General features: G+C 46.8%; 4 protein-coding genes across 5 annotated transcripts in view; 2 read left to right on the top strand and 2 right to left on the bottom strand.

Annotated features, from left to right (window-relative positions):
• Nucleotides 1-9,816, top strand: part of LOC142902215 (guanine nucleotide-binding protein G(q) subunit alpha) — a 64,225-nt gene extending 54,409 nt beyond the window's left edge. The window contains exon 8 of the transcript XR_012929063.1: nucleotides 9,799-9,816. The gene's annotated coding sequence lies outside the window, so the exon portion shown is untranslated. The remainder of the gene's footprint in view (nucleotides 1-9,798) is intronic.
• On the bottom strand, nucleotides 133-1,546 carry LOC142902126 (C2 calcium-dependent domain-containing protein 4C). Its single transcript, XM_076046962.1, has 2 exons — nucleotides 1,082-1,546; nucleotides 133-1,012 (listed from the first exon to the last, which is right to left on the bottom strand). The coding sequence occupies exons 1-2, from the start codon at nucleotides 1,544-1,546 to the stop codon at nucleotides 344-346; spliced, it is 1,134 nt and encodes a 377-aa protein (XP_075903077.1). The 3' UTR covers nucleotides 133-343.
• Nucleotides 9,817-10,154: 338 nt separating the features above from the next.
• On the bottom strand, nucleotides 10,155-11,724 carry foxb2 (forkhead box B2). The gene has a single exon (XM_076047097.1). The coding sequence runs from the start codon at nucleotides 11,366-11,368 to the stop codon at nucleotides 10,352-10,354; it is 1,017 nt and encodes a 338-aa protein (XP_075903212.1). The 5' UTR covers nucleotides 11,369-11,724; the 3' UTR covers nucleotides 10,155-10,351.
• Nucleotides 11,725-16,811: 5,087 nt separating this feature from the next.
• Nucleotides 16,812-17,073, top strand: part of LOC142902221 (uncharacterized) — a 40,038-nt gene continuing 39,776 nt past the window's right edge. For both annotated transcript variants that reach the window (XM_076047109.1, XM_076047107.1), the window contains exon 1: nucleotides 16,812-16,918. In XM_076047109.1, the coding sequence (XP_075903224.1) occupies nucleotides 16,880-16,918 (39 nt within the window). In that variant the 5' untranslated portion in view covers nucleotides 16,812-16,879. The remainder of the gene's footprint in view (nucleotides 16,919-17,073) is intronic.

Below are 17,073 nucleotides of genomic sequence, written 5' to 3'. Positions count from 1 at the left end.
ACGATACACTCAAGAAGAAAAGACTGGAATAACTAATAATACATATATTTATTGCAAACTTCAGACTTGCTCTTTTAATACAATTACCTTTGAAACTTTTAAAACATGGCCACAGAGACACAACGGATGTTATGGAGCTTGTTGTTGCGATATGCTCTCTTACCACTAGATGTCACTAAGCTTTGCGCTTAAATATGATCATTCGAACTGCAGATTAACGCTCAAAATGCCAAATGCTGTTAAAATCAATGGAACAATGGGAAGAAGTAAAAGGTTTATCAGTAAATGGTGTATATGAGACATTTTTTTCTTATGCCAAGTAAAACTTGTCACCAAGTGCTGCCTACCCATTTTCAACAGACAATAACTGACACAAGGGTTTGATCATCACGCCAAGAACTTTCACTCTCCTCAGTGTTCCAGCTGCAGGCTTGTTGACTACTCTCAACCTGAGCTGCAGCTCCAGCAGGTCCTCTCTGCTGAGCTCCGTGAAGAAGAAATCCTCATTGAACACAGGGCTGCTGCTCCTGACGCTGGCGCTCTGCTGCTGCTGCAGCTTCCCCGGCGTCAGACACAGATTCACGGCGCAGTCCAGGCCTCGGCCACCGGCGTCCTCACTCAGCAACTCCACAGACACCAGGCGCACTCGGACGGTGGACAGGGTGGAGAACGTGTTTGTGGAGACGGTTCGCTCGGCGAGGAGGCGCACCTGGACGCGGCCCTGCAGGGAGAGGACGTGCTCCTGCTGGAGTCTCTGGGCGGACTGCAGGACATCCAGGGGGAAGAGGGCAGGCGGGCTCAGGGTCAGTAGAGCGCCCTCTGAACTCAGAAGAGATCTCGTCAAGGCTAAAGCACCTGACTTGACCCCACTTTTGCTCCCCCTGCTGTCAATCAACGAAGGACACGACGTGGCTCCTCTGAGTCGGCCTCTGTGGGGCGGGTTGCTGGAGTGGGATCTGACGCCAGACTGGGAACTGAGAGATGAGGAGGAAGTTGGCATACATTCTCTGCCCTCTGTCTTGAGCAGCTGCCTATACAACGTGTGAGGGACAAAAGTTTTCTTGTTTGGCTCATGTTTGACCAACCCGAGTGCTGTACCTGTTTTGCTCCGGTCCAGGATGTACGCTGGGCGCTTTGAGAGAAACAAAGATTCTTTCCTCCGAGTGTTGGGGCTCTCGTACATCCCGGCCAGACCGAAGCTCTCCGCGGAGAACGGCAAAGGCTTCTTTACAGCCTCTCCAGCCATGAGAATCTTCACTTTCTTCTCCTGTGTGGCTGCAGTGGTTGGAGCGCTGCTCTGGACCTGCTGCAGACCATCCGGGGACGGTGCCACCATGTGGGCCTCCAGCTGGGGGCTTCTCTTGCAAAGTCGCGGAGGCAGGCAGAACTCTGGGATCTTGTCAGGCGTGAGGATGTTGCTGGGCAGCCTGTAAGAGAGACTGGCCTTAGGGCAGAGGAACGTTTCCTCACCGCTCCTCCCAATGTAGCGGCTCAGCTCCAGAGGGAAGCCCTCCACGCTCTCCCTGATCTTCCCAAGGACCCACATTCTGACCAAGTAGATATTCAGAGAGGGTCTCTACAGGTTAGAACCTGTAGGGTGACGACATTTTAACAAATGTCGTTTAACTAAGTTTAAAATTTTAACCTAACATTTTATCTTGTAGAAAAGAAGAGTTCATTAGAGTTCTCTGAACTGGTTATTTTGCATTAGGAAATAAATTTCCTCTCACCTGTCAGAAGCGTCAGACTGGCAGCGGGGATCAGTGTGAGAGAGACAGGAGTGCCGGCGGCCCCATTTAAAGGTGAGCAAATGGCTCAGCATCACGTCTCTGCTGCCCCCAACCTGCGTCAGAAAGCACACACACACACACACACACACACACACACACACACACACGCACGCACATGCATGAACACGCATTTATGTAATACAGGATGTCAGCTTATTGATGTAGATCAGACAAATTACATCAACACTGAAACATATTAGGAGAAGCCAAAACGTTAGAATGACACGTATCAATAATAATTCCACCCCAGCTGTGAGACTGAAATGCACGTTTGCTTTTTAAAAATAAAAATAAACGTGTTCAGTGTTCTTTTTGCTTAAACTTTGCGCTGAAACAATCACCAACCCCTGAGATCACAAACTGAATTTACATAAAACCAGATTGCTGCAGACTTCATAGATTCACACACACACACACACACACACACACACACACACACACACACACACACACACACACACACACACACATAAGCAGTGTGACTCCATTTTATAATTTTTGGGTGGGTTCTTTTGAAGAGAGTGACCTCTTGTTCAAAGGCCTCTCGGAGAGCCGGAAGACCTGGCTGGGGGGTTTGCAGAGATCACCCACCTCCACCAACGTCACTGCTGACCTTTAAGACTGCTCACGACTGACCTGATGGCCATTCACTTATTTGTTCTGGTCCCTGTCCCACTCAGTGAATTCAAGAGGCAGGAAGTTCATTGTCCACATTTGGCCAAGACGTGTAGGATGAAAAATAAGGGAGTGTGAGGGAAAAATGTAAATCCATAATTTCATAAGGAAATAGGATTATTTAAAAAAAAAAAAAAAAAAAATTATGCAGAACACAGAGTCAAACTGTGATATGAATGAGCAGTGCCCCTGCCTCAATGAGCCACACCCCCATGTCACAGCATTAATTCTCATTTTTTGACCTTCTTGTGACAGTCAGCACCTCCTCAACAGAGTTTCTGTATCCACAAACGTGTGTATCGTCTTTGGTTTGGTGTATTTTGTGGTTTCTTTACATCCGAAATGTAATCAAAATCCAATTTAGTAAAAATGTAATTATTTTCTTTCTTTTTCAAAACTTAATCTTATTTATTCAGTCATCACAACAGACAGAATGGCTTTTTAGCCCCCGTCTGATGGAATAGTTGAAGTGCTCTAACCACAAGAGGGCATTCATGATTCAGATGTGTTCTCAGAGATGCATCAGTCTCGATATTAAGCCTGGTTCACTACAACAACACCAAAAAAAGAGTTTTAAAAGCAAGCAGAACAGACTGGCTTAACTTCAGAACAAGTGTGTGTGTGTGTGTGTGTGTGTGTGTGAGTGTGTGTGTCAGCGGGCGAATGTGAGGTTGATAAATGCAGTCAGGAGGAGTCGCGGGGGCTTCCATAGTCCATGGTCAGGAGGCTTTTTGTTGGAGTGAAGTTCAGCTTTTATGACACCAATAAAAAGCCAGAGTGCTCTCTGTAATGGGGGGATAAATGAGCAGGAGTCGGTGGGAGACCTTCCCCTTAACCACTATCACACTGGCAATCAGTGCTAACGAGGGAAAGGAGCATTGTTGCCAACTCCTCCGTCAGGTGCATTAGTGTTAACGCCCTCCTACCCCCTTTTCCTGTCCCCCAGTTATTAAAATTGTCATTCATTATTTTACTACTACACCTAAAATATATATCAACTCAGATAAGAAAAGTCTTTAAAATGTCTGGCAAAATATTTTCAGTCTTCTTACCTGTATTGTGAAAGAAAGGAGATGGTATATCTTGTGCAGAAGAAGAAGAAGAAGAAGAAGAAGAAGAAGAAGAAGAAGAAGAAGAAGAAGAAGAAGAGGAAGAGGAAGAGGAAGAGGAAGGAGATGCAAAAAGCTTCTTACATGAAAGAAATTCCAGATAGTGACATAATTTGGCACTAGAATCTCGAGAAAACATGGAGCAGGAGACCAGGCCAAACATCCAAGTCCACCTGAGCACCATGGACTTGATCATTGTTTTAATGGCTGTTCTCCCCTGGAGGACTTTGTCACTCTATCCTTCCAACCCTCTGGCCCCGGGCTGCTGCTCACCCTTTGGCCCGCCTTCATCCTACCGCCACAATGGAGGCATCGACCGCCGTTTGATGCAAGTTCACCACCTTGAACCCCGAAGCCTTTAGCTCGGTGTCGTGTACGGGACAGGAAGTACAGCACCTCCAGGGCACCACGATCTGGGATCAAACAACTCCATTTATTCTGAGTGCTCAGTCTTTGCCTTCAGTCTGGAGATCTCGTTTCAAAAGCTCTGCTGGCTTGTATGTTCTCCCAAGTGTCATTTGAAACTCGCTCTATGCAAGTTAATGACCAAAATGTATCTTGGCCATAGCAGGAACCTATACTGGCCAGCAGGTTGCAAGCAGTGGTTGTCTGAGTTACCGTTGCCTTTCTATGGTGTTCAACCAGTTTGCCCATTTTAACCTCTGACCCCTGGCAACACCGAGGTATTTTCCTTCTCAACGCTGCCGCTTACTGGATATTTCTTGTCTTGGGAAGTTCTCACCAACAACCGTGCTCGCCACCCTCACAGTCTTCTCTTCCCCTTCCTCTCCTATCTGACCCTTACTTTGAACTTCAGCAAGTCGTCTTCACGGCAGCCCAAAGTGCACTGAGCAGCTGCCATGTGATTGGCTGGCATTAATGAGCAAGCGCACATCTTGCAAGTCCAGTCAAAATTTAAATTGGTTATATTTGTAATTAAGAGGGCAAGGAACAGGTCCGGATGAGGTCGTCTCACACAAATATGTTGTTGTGTCAATAGAAACAATTCACAATCTGCATTATTATCCCAGTCTGGGATTGTTTCAAATATTTAGGGACAAATATCTAGACTGGCCGGATGAAAGAGATACAGTGAAAAAAAGATTATGTCCACACATGATAAATATGCATTAATGTGTCAAAGCAATCTGTGAATTTCCAAGCCTCATATTGGCCACAAAGACAAAATGTGCCATTATGTTTTGTTTTGTTTTCTTTCACTTTTCACCTTTGGCACTTTCAGCAAGTCAAACCTTTGCTATAAAGATTTTCTCTGTAACGCTGCCAGTTATAGTATGTTTTGACACGTCACAATTTCAAGTATGCTCTTACTTAATTGCAAAGAGCCGTGGAGCCAAGGAGAACTTTCAGATCCAAACTTAAGGACAAAGTGAAGGGATGTCGGAGAGAATGGCGGTGGGAAGGGGGCCAGGGCGGCTGGACCCACGACCCCTTTTTGAATTGATAGTAAAATGTAATAATGGCTAATATGGTGCTATAATTTGGACCAATAAAAGATAGATGGCAGATGGAAGATGATATGGGCCGCAGCTCCAACCCAACCCGCCCCTAGAGGCAGGTGTGGCCCCACACCAGTGAATCATTGTCTAATTATGCAGGAGGAAGAGAGTGGGGCCACTCCTGGAGATAAATCTTGGGTAAAAAATTTGGGTGAATAAGTTGAAAAAAGTGGAACAAGAAAAAAAGCGTGAAAAGTTCTGACATCGTCCTCTGTGGGGAATGAGGTGAGCTGCACCGGAATGAGATCCACAGGGATTCAAATCAGACAGCTGGGTGACAGAAGCTGCAATTCCATGACCACTAAATATCACAATAAAAACTGGTCATGGAAACAGATAAACCTGGAAAAACCTCTCAAATATGGCTAAAAGGTTTTGATGTCTCATGAGGTGGTTTTCAGATGTATTCATATAGAGGTATATCGAAAAAGTGTCATGGAAACATTTCTTTCGCATTTACACTTAAAGTGAGAATTGCGCAATCTTTTTGGACAGAGGATATTTTTTCCAAGTTATCAAAGAAAAAAACATAATTCCTGTAAAAATTGTCCTCTGAAATTTTACAACAATTACGGCTTTTGCGCTTCACACGTTCAATGGAAACACCTGCAAATCGCAATTGTACTTTGTCAAAAAAAATGTCATGGAAACGCAGCTAGTGACGACTGGGAGAGAAAGAAAGAGGAGAAGAGTCTGCGCGGCGTGCACCCATCCACGGTGACCTGTCGTTAGGGCTCCCTCCTCCTGACAGCTTCTCTCTGTCTCCAGGCCTGAAGCCAATATGCTAATTCCCCTCAGATGGCCTTTTCATTGGCTGCCGATGACTCCCGTCGACACGCACCAGATTGACTTTCCCATAACGCCCCTGCGATTAAAGACCACGGCTGTGAATATAGAGTTGCCATTACGGTGATGAGAGCAGATGCAGCCGTTTGCCGACTGCCCACTTGCGCTGGATGCGGATGTGACGGTGAGCTGATGTACGGTGGGATCACGGCGATCCCAGCTCCGAGTTTCCATCAAGACGGCTTCAAGGTGAAATGGAGATAATGGTGAAAAATAACGCGGGTAGAAAAGTTTATCCTTCCATTTTGAATCAAGCGCAACATAAAGAAGTAAACACAACACACGGACACTCAGGATCTGAATCTGTGAGATTGTTAGAATTTGAGAGAACTGCAGGATTCTGTTGTTCTGGTTCTGCTCAGTTTCCACTGACTGCAGTTCTGAACAAAAAACTGGGCTGCTCTTTTTCGCCTTTTGCGAGTGTGTGTGTGCATGTGTGTGTGTGTGTGTGTGTGTGTGTGTGTGTGTGTCAAACTCTCAATTTTAAGGCCATTCCTTCCACCTGGGTCAAAGGTCAGCGGTGCTCCTGTAATCTGTGGCTAATCACGAGTAAGAAGAAACCTCTTAAGAATATTACACTTTCATTAGTTCTCCTGGAGGACGCGACGGCTGGATGACCTTGTCTTCTGTCTGAGGTGTCCTCCCCGCTTCCTTCCTTCCTACCTTCCTTTCGTCCCTCCTTCACTCCAGCTCTCACACTCCCCAAATCCAGAACCAATTTTGCTGCATGTTGAGCCTCTGATAAGAAACCTTCGTCGAGCATCATCTCGTGGATGGATCTTGTCAGATCGTTGAATAAACTTAATAGAGGCCGTTACGTCAAATCTTGCTTCAGCTCATTTGTTTAAATGGCTTCGCTAATCGTTTTAACCAGCACTCAAGTTGTGGCCGAACAAGGAATTCTTTTGCAGCAATTATAGGTTTAAAGAAAATTAGAACAAATTTCGGCTTCGCTGCTACAGAAGATGGCCGGGATGGAACAAAGAATAATATTTAAAGTTGTTCACAGTGTTCATATGTGCAAATGCGTGCCTGTGTGTGTGTGTGTGTGTGTGTGTGTGTGTGTGTGTGTGTGTGTGTGCTGCAGATCAGATCAATGAATTAAGCTGCTCATTAAGATGGCCCCGCTCTTGCTGGTCATTAAGAAAAACGCATGTAGAATTTGCCACCCTGGCCCCTGTGAAGTGTGGGTAATTACTGCTAATGTATCATCGTCTATTCACCACCATAATGTTTCGTTTCCGAGGGCCGACAGTGAAACACCTCTGACCTAAATGTTTTATTCATCCATTGATACGGCTGCCATGATTCATCTCCGACACATATTTCGAAACGGCGAACACTTTCTCCGCGAGTGCCCGCGCGCTAATGACTCTCACTTTTTTCTGTTATTGTTGTTTTCTAATTGTGTGATTGTGTTTCCCTTCAGCTGTGTCAGATCTGAACCGCTGTTGTGACAAATGCCAGAGAATTGATCAGGCTGAACAAAAAACAGTTTTTCCTTCTCTCAAGAAAAAGAACACAGTGACTAAAATGTTTTGGTGAAGACAATATTTCAACATGCATTTTTCCTTTTGTTTTAAATATCCGAAATAAAAATGACTGCATCCCAGAGAACTCAGAGCTCATCTCTATTTATAGATAAAATGTAACTCCATTATTTTTCATTACAAATTGACATAGAAAAAACTAAATGTAGTGTGTGTAATCGGTGCGTAGTTAGTCAAAAATAGAGAATTGGTTGCTTAATGTAGCTTTAAGACCACTGCCTGCACTTAAGGCTCATCAATCAGGATTCTCGTTCTGAGGAAATGAATGAAAAATAAATATTTATATATATTCAACAAATCATTTCAATTTCAAATTGACGCTCCCCCCCCCCCCAAAAAAAATGAAATCACAACAGAGCCCGCTCATTATTGTGTCTTATTTTGTTGTCTTCCTTTTTTCTTCTTCCTTTTTTTTTTTTTTTTTTAGAAAAACAGATTTCCCTGAAATTCCCCAGAGAAAATCCTTAAACACTGCTGTTAAATGATCTGACCGCATGGTTACACCCTTACAAGTGAAAAACACTGAGCCCTGGTCCTATAAGGCATGGTGCACATTAGGGGACCTCATGTGGTATTATGATTCCAGAGGCATCTGACTCCAGTGTGGGGACAGAGGATCACGGAGGGTAATAATGGCTGCATTATTACCCCTCTTACTGTGTTAATTAGTGGCATTTAATTATGCACTAATGCAGTCAGCGCTATTAAAGACACTGAGGCCTGCTGATCAGGGAATTAAAGCACAGTGCACACCCACACACACACACACACACACACACACACACACACACACACACACACACACACACACACACACACACACATGCACGCACACACGCGGCAGTGAGGTGCACACACACTTTTTCCCAGTGCCATGAGAAAACCTATCGCTAAAATAACACACTTGCCTGTAAGTAGGAGTCACAGACGCCTGCAGTGAAAAGTATGTGTAAAAAAATATTTATTTAAAGGGGAGAAAATAATTGATTAAAAAAACAAAAAAACAAAACAGCAATCACCTCAGAATGAAAAAATGGAAAAAAGCGCAGTCATTTATGAATAAAAAGGATGAGAAAATAGAAGCGGAGGGCAATCATGCTCCTCCTTGCTCGGCAGTCGGGACACCTAAAGAGGTTTTAATTCTTCACTCCCACGACTCTCCTCCGCTGGTGCATCTCAATTATTTGTTCAGAGGCGGCTGCGACAATGGCCACGGCTGCCGGAGCCTTTGGGATGTTAAACAGCCACCACAGGTTGAATGGAAGTCATCTGTGGTGAGCCAGAGAGCAGGTGTTTGCTGCGGCTGGAGAGGGCCGCCTTCAAAGCTGTGTGTGTGTGTGTGTGTGTGTGTGTGTGTGTGTTGTTTGTTTTTGTTTTTTTGCTAAAGGAGGAGACAAATCAGTGAGAATTTGATCCAAACGCCCTTTTGAAGTTGACAGCCACCTCATGGAGCTAATGAGCAGGACATCCATCCAAGCAGCATATGCTAATTCCAGATGTGATTCATGAGAATATGATCATGGTTTAAGGTTGGGTTTTTTTGACAAAACTTTGGATCTGCGTGTATAATTGGTGAAGTGCTTCTATTTGTTAACGAGCAGCTGAATTGTGAATTGTTTTATAAACCGTCACGTTTCCCTCGCATTCAACTGCAGTTGGCAGCTTATGAGATTGAATAAACAAAAATTATTTTAGTGCTATGATCTGGTTTGAAGTGCCTTCCCTTGAGGCATTTCATCTTTGTCCCCGCAGTGTGCATGTTTTTAACACAAAAATAATCTAGAATAATAAAAAACACTCCTCTTAAAGACATTGGATTAATTCTCCATGTTAAAAGAAAAAGAAGCACCATAGGTTAATCAGTGCCCAATATTTATATGCATTTACTTCCACGAATTTGTTTTTTGTGAATGAACAGCAATATTTAGGAATTAAACACTCAAATGTAAATATTAGCCTCAGTCGTCAAGCTGCGCTGGAAACTGCCAGTTTCAGACCCTTTGACCGCCACAATTTACAGCGGAGTCTGCTGGAATTTATCAGTTTTCTTCTTCAAAGTTGCGACGCGCCAAAAGCAACAAAATTACCTCCCCGGAAAATTCGTATTAAATCGACCAAAAATAAATACCGCAAACTTGAGTGCGCCGGAGAAAACATGGTAAATAACTGCGACAACAACAGGGCAGGTTTCAGTTTGAAGTCCTTTATAAATATTCTCAAGATAAATAGTGTTATAATGAGAGCGTGGCGCCTTCAACGCGCCGCTGCAACACACACGGACACGCGTGCGTCCCCCACACGCGCACAGACACACACACACACAAAGTGCAGCAGGCCCAATGAAACGACACGGAGGCCCTGGTGTGTTCAGCCACGAGGCCGAAATTGAACAGCATAAAAAAATAATAAATAAAAATAAAAATAGACAGAAACAGACAGATATTGATCTCGTTGATTTCTTTTCAAAATAATAATAATAATAAAATAAAAATAAAAAGGAGAAATGTTAGTCTCGTCAATCAAAGCTCTCTTTGGGTTCAGTAGATCCACTTGATGATTCTGATTGTATTTATCAGCGCCACATTACGGGATGTGGTAAATGCCCTCACAAATTGTGCAAATAAATGGTCATTTAAACCGACATGGATTCAACGGGGGAAAACACACACACACACACACACACACACACACACACACACACACACACACACACACACACACACACAGCACAACGTGAAGTCCCTAAAAATCAATGTTGTCTCTTATATTTAATCAACGACAACGTCCCTTTATTATCATTATTATTTTTCGTCCTGCCGAGGATTTTTTTTTTTTATTATTATTATTTTTTTTTTACCAGTCTAGGAGAGTAGCAGTGCCGGGTGCAGGGGGTTGCTCTTCCCCTCCAGCAGCTCGCCCTTCTCGAGTACCGAGGCCGCCGGGGAGCACAGCTGGCTGTGGCCGGGCTGCAGCCCCGTCAGCCCGGGCACGGGACCCAGGGACGGGGTGGGCTTGATGGGCACCGGCACGGCGGGCAGGGTCTGCAGGCTCTGCCCGCCGCCGCTGCTGTGGTACAGGCCCTTCGCGGAGACGCTGAAGGGCACGTACTCGGACGCCGAGGGCACGGGCACAGGCACGGGCACGCCGCCCACGGACTCCGAGAGCATCCCGACGTGCGGCCACATGGAGTTGACCACGCTGCTCAGCTGCGGCGGAACCGGGTAGCCCAGGTGGTGCATGACCGAGGTGAGGGGCAGCCCGCTGGCCATCACGCCCTTGTAGTCCCGCCCGATGATGTTCTCGATGGCGAAAGGGTGCTTGAACCCGCCGGGCTGCGCGCAAGCGATGCCGCCGTAGCCCTGGAAGTGCGGCAGCCGGCCCACGGCGCCGGACGCGCCGGCTGGAGGGTGGTCGTGGTGGCCCCCCAACTTGCCGTGCTGCTGCTGCAGCTGGTGCTGCTGGTGCTGCTGGTGGTGGTGGTGGTGATGGTGGAAGTAGTGCATCATCGGGCTGCTCTTGCAGCTCATGTGCTCGTGTGCGCGCAGCACCTTGAAGCGCTTCCGTCTCCGCAGGAAGCTGCCGTTCTCGAACATGTCGCCGCAGTCCGGGTGCAGAGCCCAGAAGCTGCCCTTGCCGGGCTGGTCGGGCCGCCGCGGGATCTTGATGAAGCAGTCGTTGAAGGAGAGGTTGTGCCGCAGCGAGTTCTGCCACCGCTGCGTGTTCTCCCGGTAGTAGGGGAAGCGGTCCATGATGAACTTGTAGATGTCGCTGAGGGGCAGCATCTTCTCGCTGGAGTTCTGGATGGCCATGGCCGTCAGAGAGATGTAGGAGTAGGGAGGCTTCTGGTCGCTGTAGGAGTTTTTCCCCGGACGAGGCATGATTGGTCCTGAATTACTGTTGTTGTTGTTGTTGTTGTTGTTGTTGTTGTTGTTGTTGTCTTCTTCAACTTTCTAATGCGGTATCAAACAATCCAAAAAAAGAGGAAAAAGTTGTGGTCTAATTGGTCTCTATCACGGCAGCCGATAAATCAGTCTCCATCTAAAAGACCCAAAGTTCTGAGCCATCTGAGCAGCAGCTGGGAACTTCTTCTTCTTCTTCTTCTTCTTCTTCTTCTTCTTCTTCTTCTTCTTCTCTTTGCTCTGAGGATGAACGCTGGGCGGCTGAGTTCAGCCTGAGGGCCCGGCTGCTGGAGGGCGACGTCCTCTACGAGTGAGTGCGTCCCAGGAGAGCTTCTTCTTCTTCTTCTTCTTCTTCTTTTTCTTCTTTGGACGCCTTTTTATCTCTCAAATCCAGCTCTTGACGCCGTGCGTAAAAAAAAAAGGAAAGCTGGTGTCTGTGCGTAAAAGTTGCTCTCACCACGAGGTCTCACCCCCCCCGCCCTCCTCCTCCTCCTCCTCCTCCCCCCGACCCTCCTCACGTCATCAAAGAAACGCGGCGATGGGGTGAAAGGATGGGCGTGCGTGCGCTCCTCTCTTCCTTTACTCCTCTTTTCCTCTCCTCCACTCCTTCTCTTCTCCTCTCCTCTTCTCCTCTCCTCCTGCTCGCTGCTCCCACTCACCCATTTTGGTGAGACCCCCGCAAGTCGCTGGCTGCCTCCATTATCCACACACTTGGAGGAGACGTCAGATGGGCGGAGGGTGGGGTGCAGAGTGCACGCTCTGTCTGTCTGAGTGTGTGTGTGTGTGTGTGATAGTGTGTGAGCGAGAGAGTGTGAATGTGTGTTTGTAGGGAGGGAGAGAGAGAGAAGGAGGAGGAGATGGAGTGTGAGGGAGAGAGAGCGCGCGCGCGTGTGTGTGTGTGTGTGTGTGATGAGTGGTGGGTGGTGCGTCCTGATCATCTGTTTGCCAATCAGACGCTCCGGCGGTAAAGAGTCCACCAGGGATGGAGAATCAGCTCCATGACAGCCTCCCTTTTGCACTTGACCTTTGACCCTGTGGTGGCTTTAAAAGGTCCCATCTTTACTTTTCTTTCCAGACCTACTACGTCTTAATATGCATCATAAGATTTATTATGAGTAATTCACTAAAATAAAATCCCTCTCTAGAGCTCCAGAAAACAGCATCATTTAGCCCTCTGTTTAAAGCCTCTAGCAAAAACAACGTGCTTCTATTAGTGGGGTGATTATTGCCCTCTGTGACATCACAAAGGGTTGTGTGTTTTTTTCTTTAGGGTAGCATGTAATAGCACACATGCTCTTGTGAAGTCCGGTGACTTTGTCGTTGACAGTGTGGGGATGTTGTGGTTGGAAAACAACAGTGAATCTTGGCTGTTCCTCTAAACATGATGCCTACAACCTCACTGAACAGCTTTAACCTTTGCCTTTATTACCCGCTATTCATAGCAAAACTCAAAAAGGCAAATTAAAAATATATAATAGTCGCCATAGTTGACACACTGTCGCCCCCTACTGACTCCACAGCTTGGTGTACTTGGCCATGCATTAGGCAAGGACAAAGCCAACAGCCGGTCTGAGTCGCCTTGTCCTTGGCTCAGTGGTGCTTTCTGAACATCTCTCAACACACAGCTCTGGATTTCTGGGAAAAGAATGGCCGTTGCGGATTGGAATTGCCACCTCGGGCATTTTCTTTAAAAAAAAAAAAAGAAAGAAAGAGAAAAGCAACAAACAGAACAGACAAACACGACCTCCTCTTTCAGAAACGTGCCCGGCTGCAGTTTAAGAGTTTGCAAACAATAAATCATGTTTTCCGTTGCGCACAATCACCAGCGCACTCCTCCTCTTCCCTAGCGGAGAAGGAGGGAGGAAGGAGAAGAGGGAGAAAGAGAGAGGATGTGTGCGTGTGTGTGTGTGTGTGTGTGTGTGTGTGTGTGTGTGTGCTATGTGTGTGTGTGTGTGTTGTTGATTAATTGCTGAGAGGGGAGTCCGGCGGCTGTCTGTCTGCTCAAACACTCTCTGGTGAATCCTACAAGGATGTAAACAAACTTTCTCCCCTCCTGAACAACAGGAGCAGCTTCTTCTTCTCTCTCTCTCTATCGCTCCCTACCTCCCCCCCTCCTATTCTATCCTTTCAAGCACCCCCCCTCCGTTTTAGCTTTTTTTTTACCGTGTGCCAGGTGTCATGACTGGGTCCTTGACGGCGCCTGTCTTCCACGGTGCCCCGATGGGCCCCCGAATACATTACAATAATTAAGCCTTCTGTGATTTAGACTCCTAGGAGAGAAGTCCAACAATGTAATTAAGGGCAAGCGCACTGTATTAAGTATGAATATTCAAAACTGTGTCAATTAATTAGCCGTATTTCTTCCCCGTTATGTCTGGGCCCTTCAAGCTCACTCGAAAGGTCAACCGTGTCGACGGGGAGCATATTTTAGAGACATCATGCGATCGCGGGGAAATCACTTCCTGGCGCCACTTGGCCTGGAAAAGAGTGAACAATTATGCGTTCGCTCGCTCGCCGGCTCGCTGGCTGCGGCTGGATAGAGGCAGCCAGAGTTTTGCGCGCGTTATGTTCCTTTTTTGTTTTTCCTCCGCGTAATTGTTTTGTCGGAGTCTGAAAAATGAGTTTCCAAACGGAGGCCCTCGGAGGCCGACGCGGGTAAAAGCATCCTCTTTAAACGCCCAGGAAAGATCAATATTAAATCTGTTTTCACAAAGGGGGCCGTTAAATAGACACGGCGGCTTATCTGCATAACAAAATTAATTAGGTAGTCTTCGTCTGCGCCCAACTCCTGGACAAATAAGTAGTTGTAAAGCACACCTTCTGGGCATACGGAACATATGCTGGAATTATCCTTAATTGACTAATTACATAAATTACTCATTAAGCTTACAGCACATCAATTATAAAAGATGTATCAATTAATTTTGCATAAATTACAAGCGGCATGCTGCACGGAGAGGGCGGCGGGGGGAATGAGGGTCGCCAGGGGGTCTAAGGTGGAGCTTGTGTGTGTGCGTGTGTGCGTTTGTGTATGTTTGTGTGTGTGTGTGTGTGTGTGTGCGTGAATGACGGTCGTTGTTTGTTTCCTGTCTCTAATAACTATTTGTTCGGCTCAGGGGCAAAGATATTCTTCCTCCGACTCCCATTCGCAGAAGTGAAAGTGTGGGGGTAATGGCAATTATACTAATAATAATAATCTTAAAGACTTCTCTCCAAGTCATAAGGGGCTCATCGTGGCGGAGAGAGCCATTAAAATCAATTAGCGAGTCCTATTGTTTTCAATGGAAAATTAAACCGACTCAGGACTGTTGCGAAGGCGCTGCGAGGCTTGTTTGTGAAATGTGGAGTTATTTGGTGGCGAGATGCGACACGTCTCTTCTCTTCTTCTCTTTCTCGCTCCACAGAAGAGCGGTGTGTTTGCCTGTTGCTTTCCATCCCACTGATGTCCTGGCAGAAGAACGTGATCAGTCACCAGAGCAGGACTGTGTCCCTGAACGGTGCACATGTGTAGATTTCTTCTGTCGGTTGTTATCAACAAAAGCATTATTTTACATCCCAGACACTGATTTGAGTATTTTCACATTAATAATCATACAAAATAGCCTCTACAGTCCAGCAGAAAACAGCACCATTAGCTCTGTGTTTACAACCTGCTGCAAATTCTTGGTTTCATCATTCCTGGTTTCGCTTGGCTGCAAAAACTGATGCTTTGCTGTCACAAAAACATAAGGTCTTCACACCGGGTCCTAAATTGAGAGAGAGCAAACACTGTGATATCAAAAGTTCACAAGAGTTGTTTACTAAAAGTTGTGCATTTCAGCGCATGATAAAATTAACGAAAGAAGACGTTCTCATTTCTGAGCTGTTCACTGACAGCTCAGAAATGCTGCCACACTGCAGCATTTCTGAAGCAAGTACGCAACCTCTGAGATGTTCTTCACCGCTCCACAGTGTTTGACAGACTTTCCAGTATTAATGAAGCACTAATTAGGCCTTCAAATGGTAGCATGGATTGCGACAATGCCTTTCAACGGACAATAAAAAGATACTAAAACTTCAGTAACAAACCCATGTTTTGAAGTTAAGTTCTTAGAATACAAAAATATTTTTATGAAGCTTCGGCTGAATACCAGCACAAAACATGTGGCCAGTTTTTTGTTTTCAGATGATCTGGCCGTCCACAAAACAAATCCCGTCATGCTGGCTCTGAAAAGCGCCGAGGTAATACACAAAAATCCCACTAGATGTCACTGAATCGCCCAGTCTGTTCTCACCAGTCTGTTCTCAACACACTGGTTGGCAATGTAATGCAGCACCAAAGTCTTGTCCTCAATTGTGGAAGACTGGAGCCAGAGAGCCAGAACAGTCATTTCAAGGCCTTGTTAAGGATAATGTAAATTCCCTGTATTTCTTAATTGTTTGTAAGTGTATAAAATGGATGTGCTGCAAAAAAAAGAATAAATGTTTGTGTTGAAGCAGAAGAAAAGGAAATGTCCCGGTCCTGTCCTCAAATTCACTGGTTTACTAGGAGCTTTCATTTTGGTTTGGCAGTACTAGTATCCAAACTATTTTATTGTACAAATGGAGCACAAATTTACCACGTCTTGCAATTCTGAAAACAATACAATTTTAATAAAGCCAGTACTGACAGGAGGACAGAATGTTTCTCCTTGTTTGGGTGTTTAATTATTGAGGTGGATTAGCAATGATACAGACAGACAGATTGAGAGATAGAGTTCTCTTCTGAGTCGTGACCCAATACAACAATTGATTGTGAATCTATGATTATGGACACAGCAGTGCCACCTTGTTCCGCAGGTTCTGATCATGTTGCGGCAAAACAGAGAGGAAAAGACTGTTGCTGCTGCTGCTGCTGCTGCTGCACCTGCTGCTGCTGTTGCTGCTGCTGCAACCACGCCGCATCCAACCATGATGTTTGATGTCGTCGGTGGACGGGCGCACGAGGGTCGCCGCTGGATCGGCGTGGTGCAGGGTGTGCGCACGCGCGTGCACGCGCGGAGGTGTGTGGTGGACTCCCTACCGCAGGGAGCGGTAGTTGCACCGTCGGGTCGCCCCTCCGCCGGATCTCCTCGCCGTCACGCCCACCGCCCGCTGCCTGCGTGAGGCGTCCAGCACCCCGGAGAGGAGGAGGAGGAGGAGGAGAAGAAGAGGGAAGGAGTGGGGGAGGCGGAAAAGGAGGAGAGGGAGAAGAGGGGAGGGGAGGACGACCGACCGAACGAGCGAGCGAGCGACCGGCGGCGCACACTGCTGCAGTGCGAGCGCAGCAGGGGGAGTAGAAGGAGGGCTGGGTGGGCACGACGCGCACGCGCACAAACAACACGCGCTTGCACACACACACACACACACACACACACACACGCGCGCGCGCAGAGAGAGAGAGAGAGAGAGAGCTCGTCTCGTCTCGTCGAAAGTTGGCCGCCCAATGGAGAGATCTGCAGCCCCGCCGTAGCGAGCGACGCAGGCCCGAACATGGAGGAGTATCTGCTGCAGGTCCGGGGGAGACTGGGGGTGAGTCCATCAACCACAGCCTGGGGGGGAGGCTCACGACGCCGCCGAGCCACAGGCTGCGTTCCTGTTGCTCGAGAGAGAGAGAGAGAGAGAGAGAGAGAGAGAGAGAGAGAGAGAGAGAGAGAGAGGGGAAAAAGAATAACGACAAATCATCA

The sequence above is a fragment of the Nelusetta ayraudi genome, unplaced genomic scaffold, assembly GCF_046127955.1.
Source record: "Nelusetta ayraudi isolate G7.1 ecotype Tasmania unplaced genomic scaffold, CSIRO-AGI_Nayr_v1 ptg000092l, whole genome shotgun sequence".
NCBI classification, from domain to species: Eukaryota; Metazoa; Chordata; class Actinopteri; order Tetraodontiformes; family Monacanthidae; genus Nelusetta; species Nelusetta ayraudi.
The sequence above is the reverse complement of the archived record's forward strand: the minus strand, read 5'-3'. Positions and strand labels throughout refer to the sequence as shown.